Genomic DNA, 13,760 nt, shown 5'->3' on the forward strand with positions numbered 1-13,760 from the left:
AGCTTCATATTATGTATATTGTTACATAACATTACATAATATTAAATATTGGTTATTTCTGGCCCAAACCTGTGTTTGAGTTTAATTTGTTTGTATTCTTCAGTAAATCTGATTAATAAAACAAATTACGTTCATTGAAAAAGTGTTAAAGAGCTGAAAATGATAAAGGATAAGCAGTTACGTTCTTCCTTTCTCTTTCTCTCTGTATGTGTGTGTCTCTCTCTATCATGTTATATTTGCATTAAACAGGAAGAAGATTGATAAGTTGAGTTCCCCTTCTCATCAAGACCACGAGATCCTCATTGGATAGTTCAGCCACATGGAACGGCACCTGTTTCCACTTCTTCTTGCAGTCCACCATTCCGTAGGCATCAACTATGCTGAAGCTGGAAATCTTGATGATGGGAAACTGGATTCCTTTGAAGATACTGACATTGCCGAGGTCAGAACCACACTTCCGACACGTGATTTTGCCAACACCCGACTGTAGTTGTTGGTCGCTGAATTGGGCTCGGTTAAGTCTCTTTGCAGCGACGCGATTAGTAATGTCCTCACATAAGACTGCGTGGTGGGCTGACATTATGGTTTTGACATCAGAAGCCATACAGATGTAGTCCTGACATTTTCCACATCGCAGCTCAAACTGACCCTCCTGTATGTCTCTCCTATTCCCCTTACAGGCGTCCATATCACGCGCAAGCTTTTCCTCCATTTGTATTTTTAAAATCCTCCTCTGAAATCCTGCCTGGTCTTCATGTATACGTTCCTGGAGTTTTTCTATAGCTTTGGTCATCATGGCCTCCCTCATGAGATTGATCTCTTCTTTCTGGGCAGCCCTCCCTCCCTCCGCAGCCAGTAGCACGTACTTGCTGTCCTCAGCCCTGCCTCTACCTGTAAGTGTTAAATACATTATAATAGAACAGTGCTGCTGTTGTTATCAAATATCTGGTCTTGGCTAAAATCAAGAGAAGGAAATGTGAATAAAATCATAACTGAACTGCCTTGCTATGAGTACATGGACCAACTGCTATCTCACCTCTAGACTGGACCATGGCTATTTCGTTGGTTACATAATCGTATCTGATGACAAGGTTACACTTCTGTATGTCCAGTCCCTCCTCAGCTACCGAGGTCGCAATGATGACCTTGTGTTGACCATCACGGAAATACTGTAGGACATCTACTTGTTCATTCTTGGTCATACCTGTAAAAATATTTTGGTAGATGTAACGAGTGCTTTATACAGGGTTGGTAGATCAAGCTAAGTAGTTGGTATAAAGGAAGCTTTGGTTTGTTTTTGTTTAAAGTCCTATTAACAGCCAGGGTCATTTAAGGACGTGCCAGGTTTTGGAGGTGGAGGAAAGCCGGAGTACCCGGAGAAGAACCACCGGCCTACGGTCAGTACCTGGCAACTGCCCCACGTAGGTTTCGAACTCGCAACCTAGTGGTGGAGGGCTAGTGTTAAAGTGTCGGGACACCTTAACCACTCGGCCACTGCGGCCGCCTATAAAGGAAGCTTAAGGGTACATGCTTAATAGGTGAAACCTCTTTTTACCAATGATGAATATATAGTATAATTCTATACAGAAAATTGAAATTTTCCATTAAATTAATAACATTTACACTATCTTTACCAGATCAGATCCTGTATAACTCTCTTACGTGTGTTACAAGAAGTCAATATAACAAACAATATACAAATTATACAATATAAATGGTAGACAGGTTAATAGCTGTAGTGACTTAATGATAGCTTAATGCAGTTATATAAATAAGGATTGATTTCAATTTCTAACATTCACTCAGGTTAATGAGGTATTCACTCAGGTTAATGAGGTATACACATGTACAGTAATTAGGCAGGTGTTGACCACATCACCAGATCTTACCTCCTTTCTCAATAGATGCTTGTGCCCCAACAAACTTGACTGGATTCAATTTCTTCAAAGTATTGTCATCTTTCATCCATGACTCAATGGCCTTGACAAGATCACGAGTTTTCACAAAAATTATCCCTCTGGAATCTTCTTTTTGCTTATATGCCTCCATCAACATCTCCTTGAGCTTGTTAAGCTTTGGGTTTACTTGTTCTGCATTGTACAAGCAGTTCTCCAGCAAACTTCGGCTACCTGTGATAACAAGTCAAGTGATACCAGCAGGATATAAGTTGTATGATCGTTACTGATTCTAGATAAGTTTGAACTTTACTCTCAGCTTAAAGTCATCAGATATTCATGCGAAAAATGTATGTCCGATTTCAGAGAAACATCTCTAAAGATGAATACATAAAATATTGTAGATCCTGGGCATTTAATTGATACATAATCAGTGAATTATATTGTAACGCATTAAAGTGAATTAAAGGAAATATTGACAGATTGATGACGATCGATGAACGCTACACCACGGCGATACCTTACACAGAACTATAATGAGGTAATTATTCAACATTCAGTAATGAAACCTAAGATCAAAGCTTGTCAGCCATATTGTTCTTCTACTGATCAGTCCCAAACTTGAACATACAAAATCTATGGACCAAAGAAAACAATACATGATATAATGAAGTTTGAAAAATATGGCTATAACTTCCAGAGAAATAGTGCTTATTTAAGCTGTCTAAAACAGCTACAGGTTGGTCATTTTGTTTTTCTAATCAGTTAAAATACAACATACACAACTAGAGACCAGAAGAAACAAATATTGGAAGTTTAAGAACCATATAGTGCTTCTCAATAAATAACAATTAAACTAAACAAGAGGCCCATGGGCCTTAACAGTCACCTGAGTTCTGAAATACATCGTGATAGTTGATATTTTTGCTTTTAAATTAGAAATTTAACATATTTGACAGGTGTGTCCCTGAGGGTAGGTCAAGGTCATTTTTTGAACAAACTTTTCATTCTGTTATCAAAGCATGCCACTGTCCCAGTATCATCATGCTGGACCTCTTGCCATTTCTTATTAAGGAGTTGTTAAAAGATTTTAATACATTCAACCTCTGTGACCTTGAAAGTACATCAAGATCATTCATTTGAACACCTTTGGTAGTCCTTCATTCTGGCTTGAAACTGGACCAAAATGATTACTATAGACCTCTTGGTTATTAAGAAATTGTTCAAAGATTCTAACTCATTTAAACCATGAGACCTTGAAAGTAAGTCAAGGTCATTCATGTGAACATGTTTGTAGCCCTTCCTCCCAGCATGCTACTGGCTCAATATTATGACCCTGGGCCTCTTGGTTATTGAGAAGAAGTTATTTAATGATTTGAACACATTTGACCCCTGTGACTTCAAAACTGTGTCAAGGTCACTTATTTGAACAAACTTTGCATTTCATCCCAGCATGCTACTGGCAAAATATTATGGCCCTGGGCCTCTTGGTTATAGAAAAGAAATCATTTGAAGTTTTTTATCCCTGTGACCTTGCAAGTAGGTCAAGGTCATTGATCTTAACAAAATGTGTAGCCCTTCATCTGAGCATGCTACTGGCCCAATATCTTGACCCTCGACCTCTTGGTTATTGAAGTTAATGAAGGCCGATACACAACGCCAGACAAAAGATGAAGGTAATAGATCACTTGTGACTTTGTCTTGGGTGATCCAGCAAGATTGTTTAGAAGATTGACAAAGTGACACATTTACATATCTAGGATGGGTCAAGGACAAAGATCAGTTTGAACCTCTTCAGCTGGTTCAATAGTGACTTTAACCAAGTTATTACAAGTGCTAACAACTCCACAGGCATTTACTGTACTGGCAGTAGTGATAGGTTCACGTCTTACCTTGATATATTAACTCCATCTTCCTGTCTGTTTCATCTTTGATGCTATGTTCATTGATAGCTTGGATACCGTTGTCAAGAAAGTCAAGAGCATCTTTGACTCGAGCATCTTGGTAGATGATCAGGCTCTTATTGTACAACTGTCAAGGAGAAGTATGTCAACCATAACACTTTGTGTAAGCAATGTTTCCTTATGCATGTTCAGCCGGGTATGTCTGTATATGCAAATAATGCATTAGTTTATACCCTTTTTTCAAGTTACCAATCAGAATACAGGAGACCAAATGGGTCTGTTTTCATCAGCTTGATATATTTCATCATGCTCACTAATATGGTGATATTGAAAATGGCTGATAGATAATTCTGTTGATAGCACTTTGTTTTAATATGCGATCTTTATTTCCCCCTTCAGGTCTTGCCCCTCCTCCCAAAAGCTTTGACAGATCTTCCATTCATAAAATGGATATTTCTTACTTGTTACCCAAAACTGTCTAGGTCAAATTTTGTCAAGAACATTTTCGACAAAGAGATACTGTGGCATGATATAAGCTCACCAGCCTTTTGTACAAAGGTGAGCTAATAACCATGCAGTCTAACATTTAAAGAAGGTTTATAAACCAAGTATAATGCAAGTCACTCGACCTCATCTATTATTTCAATCTGCAAGGATTAACAACTTATCTTAAAAAATGCTAACATGCACCTACCCTTGAAAGATGTTTATTGTTTATATAATATGGAAGTGGATACATCATGACCAGGAAATAATGAATAAAAAAATACCACAATTCAAGTAAGAATTTTATTTTGGAGCATTTTTTATTTCAGCAAAATATCAAAATTTGAACATTTTTTGCAAATGATATTTTGTCATGAATGAAATCATAACCTTTCTTGCAGTAATAGGTCATGATAAATATTAGATTACTGAAGAATAAAAACATGACCTTACCACAGAAATAAAAGTAATACAAGACATCATTGTGGATTTTTTAATCACATAAATGAGAGTTATCTCCCCTATATACTTAACCACATTGCTCTGTCATTTTCCTGGAACTGACATAAAAGGTATAACGTTTAGGAAACGTGTTTCAAGTATTTTTCAAGACATAGCAATAACAAATTTCTAGTCTACAAACCCCAAGATGACTGTCAGCAATTTTGTTAATTGGAAAATTACTTTAAAATAAATTTTACAGGCATAACTTCTGAGACAGTGGGTAACCTACATAACAACTTTTAAAAAAGTATCCTTCCAGTACCTCTCAAGGAATAGCAATAACACTCTTCAACTGATAGCAATAACACTCTTCAACTGATAGCAATAACACTCTTCAACTGATAGCAATAACACTCTTCAACTGATAGCAATAACACTCTTCAACTGATAGCAATAACACTCTTTAACTGATAGCAATAACACCCTTCAACTGTAAAAACACAAGATGGCCACCTGTCAGCCAGTTTATTTTTCTGCTCAGACTTTAAATTGAATGGACATAACTAAGAACCAAGGGAAACCTACATGTGAACGTTAAGAAGTATACTTCCAGCACTTTTCATGAAATAACAACAACAAACTTTAACTGTCAAAAATTCCAAGATGGCTGCCAGTTGGCCATTCTGTTTCCTCAATCAGACTCAAAATTCAATGGGAAAAACTAGGAATCATGGGGAACCTTAACTTTGAGAAATATTTTCCCAGTACTTATCAAGAAAAAGTGATAACAAACTTCAACTGTCAAAATCCAACATGGCCTCCAATCGAGTGGCTGGATTAGGAGATTAGGATGTTTGTGTGAGTGTCCATGTCTATGTGTTGGTTGGGTGAGGGCGTGTTTAAATTGTCTGTATGCATACATACATCTAGATAATTTCTACAGGTTGTGAAGAATCGGCGAGCTGCCTGGTCGTACACCTTGGCTGTCTCCTTCCACAAGCGGCTTAACCACTGTGTATAAGGGTCTGTTCCTCGTTCAGCTGGTGCACGGAGCGTTGCCTGAACATCTGGTACTGTACCAGCATCTGTCAACAAAAAAATTAATTGTCAATCATATCAGCCATTAAAAGATCAATGTTGACAGACAGAGTCAACAATTTCATCCACATGTCAAGTATTACAGTATATCACTGTCAAGTATTTTATTATATCTCTGTCAGGTATTACAATATATCACTGTAAGGTATTAAAATATATCACTGTCAAGTATTACAATATATCACTGTCAAGTATTACAATATATCACAGTCGGGTATTACAATATATCACTGTCAGGTATTACAATATATCACTGTCAGGTATTACAGTATATCACTGTCAAGTATTTTATTATATCTCTGTCAGGTATTACAATATATCACTGTCAAGTATTACAATATATCACTGTCAAGTATTTTATTATATCTCTGTCAGGTATTACAATATATCACTGTAAGGTATCAAAATATATCACTGTCAAGTATTACAATATATATCACTGTCAGATATTACAATATATCACAGTCGGGTATTACAATATATCACTGTCAAGTATTACAATATATCACTATCAAATATTACAATGTATCACTGTCAGGTATTACACTATATCACAGTCAGGTATTACAGTATATAACTGTCAAGTATTACAATATATCACTGTCAGTTACTACAATATATCACTGTCAAATATTACAATATATCACTGTCAGGTATTACAATATATCACTATCAAGTATTACAATATATCACTGTCAAGTATTACAATATATCACTGTCATGTATTACAATACATCACTGTCAAGTATTACAATATATCACTGTCAGGTATTACAATATATCGCTGTCAAGTATTACAATATGTCTCTGTCAGGTATTACAAAATATCACTGTCAAGTATTACAATATATCACTGTCAGGTATTACTATATATCTCTGTCAGGTATTACAATATATCACTGTCAAGTATTACAATACATCACTGTCAAGTATTACAATATGTCACTGTCAGGTATTACAATATATCACTGTCAGGTATTACAATACATCACTGTCAGGTATAACAATATATCTCTGTCAAGTATTACAATATATCACTGTTAAGTATTACAATATATCACTATCAGGTATTACAATATATCACTGTCAGGTATTACAATATATCACTCTCAGGTATTACAATATATCACTGTCAGGTATAACAATATATCACTGTCAAGTATTACAATATATCAGTGTCAAGTATTACAATATATCACTGTCAGGTATTACAATATATCACTGTCAGGTATTACATCACAGTCAAGTATTACAATACATCACTGTCAGGTATAACAATGTATCACTGTCAGGTATTACAATATATCACTGTCAGGTATTACAATATATCACTGTCAGGTATTACAATATATCACTGTCAGGTATTACATCACAGTCAAGTATTACAATATATCACTGTCAGGTATTACAATATATCACTGTCAGGTATTACAATATATCACTGTCAGGTATTACAATATATCGCAGTCAGATATTACAATATATCACTGTCAGGTATTACAATATATCACTGTTAACTATTACAATATATCACTGCCAGGTATTACAATACATCACTGTCAGGTATTACAATATATCACTGTCAGGTATTAGAATATATCACTGTCAGGTATTAGAATATATCACAGTCAAGTATTACAAAATATCACTGTCAGGTATTACAATATATCACTGTCAGGTATTACAATATATCACTGTCAGGTATTACAATATATCACTGTCAGGCACTACAATATATCTTTGTCAAGTATTACAATATATCACTATCAAGTATTACAATATATCACTGTCAGGTATTACAATATATCACTATCAGGTATTACAATATATCACTGTCAGGTATTACAATATATCACTGTCAGGTATTACAATATATCACTATCAAGTATTACAATATATCACTGTCAGGTATTACAATATATCACTGTCGTCTATTACAATATATCACTGTCGCCTATTACAATATATCACTGTCAAGTATTACAATATATCACTGTCAAGTATTACAATATATCACTGTCAAGTATTACAATATATCACTGTCAAGTATTACAATATATCACTGTCAAGTATTACAATATATCACTGTCAAGTATTATAATATATCACTGTCAGGTATTACAATATATCACTGTCAGGTATTACAATATATCACTGTCAAGTATTACAATATATCAGTGTCAAGTATTACAATATATCACTGTCAGGTATTACAATATATCACTGTCAGGTATTACATCACAGTCAAGTATTACAATACATCACTGTCAGGTATAACAATGTATCACTCTCAGGTATTACAATATATCACTGTCAGGTATTACAATATATCACTGTCAGGTATTACAATATATCACTGTCAGGTATTACATCACAGTCAAGTATTACAATATATCACTGTCAGGTATTACAATATATCACTGTCAGGTATTACAATATATCACTGTCAGGTATTACAATATATCACTGTCAGGTATTACAATATATCGCAGTCAGATATTACAATATATCACTGTCAGGTATTACAATATATCACTGTTAACTATTACAATATATCACTGCCAGGTATTACAATACATTACTGTCAGGTATTACAATATATCACTGTCAGGTATTAGAATATATCACTGTCAGGTATTAGAATATATCACAGTCAAGTATTACAAAATATCACTGTCAGGTATTACAATATATCACTGTCAGGTATTACAATATATCACTGTCAGGTATTACAATATATCACTGTCAGGCACTACAATATATCTTTGTCAAGTATTACAATATATCACTATCAAGTATTACAATATATCACTGTCAGGTATTACAATATATCACTATCAGGTATTACAATATATCACTGTCAGGTATTACAATATATCACTGTCAGGTATTACAATATATCACTATCAAGTATTACAATATATCACTGTCAGGTATTACAATATATCACTGTCGTCTATTACAATATATCACTGTCGCCTATTACAATATATCACTGTCAAGTATTACAATATATCACTGTCAAGTATTACAATATATCACTGTCAAGTATTACAATATATCACTGTCAAGTATTACAATATATCACTGTCAAGTATTACAATATATCACTGTCAAGTATTACAATATATCACTGTCAAGTATTATAATATATCACAGTCAGGTATTACAATATATCACTGTCAGGTATTACAATATATCACTGTCAAGTATTACAATATATCACTGTCAGGTATTACAATATATCACTGTCAGGTATTACAATATATCACTGTCAAGTATTACAATATATCACTGTCAAGTATTACAATATATCACTGTCAGGTATTACATCACAGTCAAGTATTACAATATATCACTGTCAAGTATTACAATATATCACTGTCAGGTATTACAATATATCACTGTCAGTTATTACAATATATCACTGTCAGTTATTACAATATATCACTGTCAGGTATTACAATATATCACTGTCGTCTATTACAATATATCACTGTCGCCTATTACAATATATCACTGTCGCCTATTACAATATATCACTGTCAAGTATTACAATATATCACTGTCAAGTATTACAATATATCACTGTCAAGTATTACAATATATCACTGTCAAGTATTACAATATATCACTGTCAAGTATTATAATATATCACTGTCAGGTATTACAATATATCACTGTCAGGTATTACAATATATCACTGTCAAGTATTACAATATATCACTGTCAGGTATTACAATATATCACTGTCAGGTATTACAATATATCACTGTCAAGTATTACAATATATCACTGTCAAGTATTACAATATATCACTGTCAGGTATTACATCACAGTCAAGTATTACAATATATCACTGTCAAGTATTACAATATATCACTGTCAGGTATTACAATATATCACTGTCAGTTATTACAATATATCACTGTCAGTTATTACAATATATCACTGTCAGGTATTACAATATATCACTGTCAAGTATTACAATATATCACTGTCAGGTATTACAATGTATCACTGTCAGGTATTACAATATATCACTGTCAGGTATTACAATATATCACTGTTAGTTATTACAATATATCACTGTCGTCTATTACAATATATCACTGTCAGGTATTACAATATATCACTGTCAGGTATTACAATATAACACTGTCAGGTATTATAATGTATCACTCTCAGGTATTACAATATATCACTGTCAGGTATTACAATATATCACTGTCAGGTATTACAATATATCACTGTCAGGTATTACAATATATCACTGTCAGGTATTAAATCACAGTCAAGTATTACAATATATCACTGTCAGGTATTACAATATATCACTGTCAGGTATTACAATATATCACTGTCCGGTATTACAATATATCACTGTCAGGTATTACAATATATCGCAGTCAGATATTACAATATATCACTGTCAGGTATTACAATATATCACTGTTAACTATTACAATATATCACTGCCAGGTATTACAATACATCACTGTCAGGTATTAGAATATATCACTGTCAGGTATTAGAATATATCACTGTCAGGTATTAGAATATATCACAGTCAGGTATTACAATATATCACTGTCAGGTATTACAATATATCACTGTCAGGTATTACAATATATCACTGTCAGGTATTACAATATATCACTGTCAGGCACTACAATATATCTCTGTCAAGTATTACAATATATCACTATCAAGTATTATAATATATCACTGTCAGGTATTAGAATATATCACAGTCAAGTATTACAATATATCACTGTCAGGTATTACAATATATCACTGTCAGGTATTACAATATATCACTGTCAGGTATTACAATATATCACTGTCAGGCACTACAATATATCTCTGTCAAGTATTACAATATATCACTATCAAGTATTACAATATATCACTGTCAGGTATTACAATATATCACTATCAGGTATTACAATATATCACTGTCAGGTATTACAATATATCACTGTCAGGTATTACAATATATCACTTTCAAGTATTACAATATATCACTGTCAGGTATTACAATATATCACTGTCGTCTATTACAATATATCACTGTCGCCTATTACAATATATCACTGTCAAGTATTACAATATATCACTGTCAAGTATTACAATATATCACTGTCAAGTATTACAATATATCACTGTCAAGTATTATAATATATCACTGTCAGGTATTACAATATATCACTGTCAGGTATTACAATATATCACTGTCAAGTATTACAATATATCACTGTCAGGTATTACAATATATCACTGTCAGGTATTACATCACAGTCAAGTATTACAATATATCACTGTCAGGTATTACAATATATCACTGTCAGGTATTACAATATATCACAGTCAAGTATTACAATATATCACTGTCAGGTATTACAATATATCACTGTCAGGTATTACAATATATCACTGTCAGGTATTACAATATATCACTGTCAGGCACTACAATATATCTCTGTCAAGTATTACAATATATCACTATCAAGTATTACAATATATCACTGTCAGGTATTAGAATATATCACAGTCAAGTATTACAATATATCACTGTCAGGTATTACAATATATCACTGTCAGGTATTACAATATATCACTGTCAGGCACTACAATATATCTCTGTCAAGTATTACAATATATCACTATCAAGTATTACAATATATCACTGTCAGGTATTACAATATATCACTGTCAGGTATTACAATATATCACTATCAAGTATTACAATATATCACTGTCAGGTATTACAATATATCACTGTCGTCTATTACAATATATCACTGTCGCCTATTACAATATATCACTGTCAAGTATTACAATATATCACTGTCAAGTATTACAATATATCACTGTCAAGTATTACAATATATCACTGTCAAGTATTATAATATATCACTGTCAGGTATTACAATATATCACTGTCAGGTATTACAATATATCACTGTCAAGTATTACAATATATCACTGTCAGGTATTACAATATATCACTGTCAGGTATTACATCACAGTCAAGTATTACAATATATCACTGTCAGGTATTACAATATATCACTGACAGGTATTACAATATATCACTGTCAAGTATTACAATATATCACTGTCATGTATTACAATATATCACTGTCAGGTATTACATCACAGTCAAGTATTACAATATATCACTGTCAAGTATTACAATATATCACTGTCAGGTATTACAATATATCACTGTCAGGTATTACAATATATCACTGTCAGGTATTACAATATATCACTGTCAGGTATTACAATATATCACTGTCAGGTATTACAATATATCACTGTCAGGTATTACAATATATCACAGTCAAGTATTACAATATATCACTGTCAGGTATTACAATATATCACTGTCAGGTATTACAATATATCACTGTCAGGTATTACAATATATCACTGTCAACTATTACAATATATCACTGTCAAATATTACAATATATCGCAGTCAAGTATTACAATATATCACTGTCAGGTATTACAATATATCACTGTCAGGTATTACAATATATCACTGTCAAGTATTACAATATATCACTGTCATGTATTACAATATATCACTGTCAGGTATTACATCACAGTCAAGTATTACAATATATCACTGTCAAGTATTACAATATATCACTGTCAGGTATTACAATATATCACTGTCAGGTATTACAATATATCACTGTCAGGTATTACAATATATCACTGTCAAGTATTACAATATATCACTGTCAGGTATTACAATGTATCACTGTCAGGTATTAAAATATATCACTGTCAGGTATTACAATATATCACTGTCAGGTATTACATCACAGTCAAGTATTACAATATATTTACATTTGGATGGCAAAGCCATGATATAAACAAACTAAACAAATTTGCAGTCTATGAGAGTATAACTGACACCCAAAGCGTGACACCATTCTATGCATAACTGACACCCAAATCGTGCATTCGGGTGTTATTCATACGCGACCGGATTTACGGATGGGATCCCCGGGAACTACTTGCAACCAATGTAAACAAATGGCATCTTATCATTGCTCATCATGCTATCGGATAGAGTACGAGACCAGAAAACAAATCTTAAAATGTAAAACGAAAATAAAGGTAAGAATGGTTAACAATCACGAAAATGGAAATAAAACAAGATTTAATAAACACATATGTTGACAGATATTTGTTTCGGGGCCAGAGTGGAAAATCAGTACACACCACATTGTTTGCGCGCCGACGCCATCCAGTGTTTGAATGACAAAAATTTTGAAACCCGACACATCATGTTTATGTCAAATCATAAGAACGAGGCTTCTCTCCGGTCGTACAATAGAACAGTTTGTTCTTCACAAAAGAAAGCATCAAGTGGTGCATTATCGTGTCTAACGCATCCTAAACTTGAAACAGCCATGGTACCCGTCACAAGCAACGTTGTCGCTGAAGCTCGTCTAACTCCCTCGGCCACTGTCACTTCTCTCATTGGTCGTATCCCTGACACCGGTGCTGTTGTAGCTACTATAAACTGTAATCAGGTTTCCATGCAATCAAAGAACATGTTTACATCTGTTTTTTTGGCGAATTCCACTTTCTCCCACTGCACATTCAACTTTCATAGCTAAACTCTGTCAATGCTGTCAGCCGTTGCGTGCGCGTGGTGACGGGTGAAATTTCCATCCGCATAATTGTTCCGAATGGTAAATTAAAAAAAAAAAATCCGAAATCGTTAACAAACTGAATAATTCATCCGTATATTCTGAAATACTGACTACCAATATTATTGATATTGTTATTAAAATATCTGATGATGTTTTCAGTATTTTTTTAATGATTTCCACGCACTATTTAAAAAAAAAAATTTTGCCAATCAGCACGTGAATCACAATAGGCTGTTCAATTTGTTGACCTC

The 13,760-nt window shown here is 33.4% G+C and overlaps 1 protein-coding gene across 2 annotated transcripts in view; it reads right to left on the reverse strand.

The window, feature by feature from the left end:
• LOC117339546 (probable ATP-dependent RNA helicase DDX58) overlaps positions 1 to 13,760 on the reverse strand; it is a 38,848-nt gene that overhangs the window by 2,855 nt on the left and 22,233 nt on the right. The window contains exons 11-15 of one of the 2 annotated variants that reach the window (XR_004535261.1): positions 5,654 to 5,814; positions 3,788 to 3,926; positions 1,890 to 2,129; positions 1,037 to 1,204; positions 118 to 891 (exon numbers count right to left, since the gene is read on the reverse strand). Coding sequence is in view for 1 of the 2 variants with exons in the window: in XM_033901222.1 (XP_033757113.1) it covers positions 242 to 891; positions 1,037 to 1,204; positions 1,890 to 2,129; positions 3,788 to 3,926; positions 5,654 to 5,814 (1,358 nt within the window). In the remaining variant the exon portion in view is untranslated. Of the gene's footprint in view, positions 1 to 116; positions 892 to 1,036; positions 1,205 to 1,889; positions 2,130 to 3,787; positions 3,927 to 5,653; positions 5,815 to 13,760 lie in introns of those variants that run through there. The other variant, XM_033901222.1, reaches the window with a different exon arrangement.

This window comes from Pecten maximus, chromosome 12 (assembly GCF_902652985.1).
Source record: "Pecten maximus chromosome 12, xPecMax1.1, whole genome shotgun sequence".
In the NCBI taxonomy this organism is placed as follows: domain Eukaryota; kingdom Metazoa; phylum Mollusca; class Bivalvia; order Pectinida; family Pectinidae; genus Pecten; species Pecten maximus.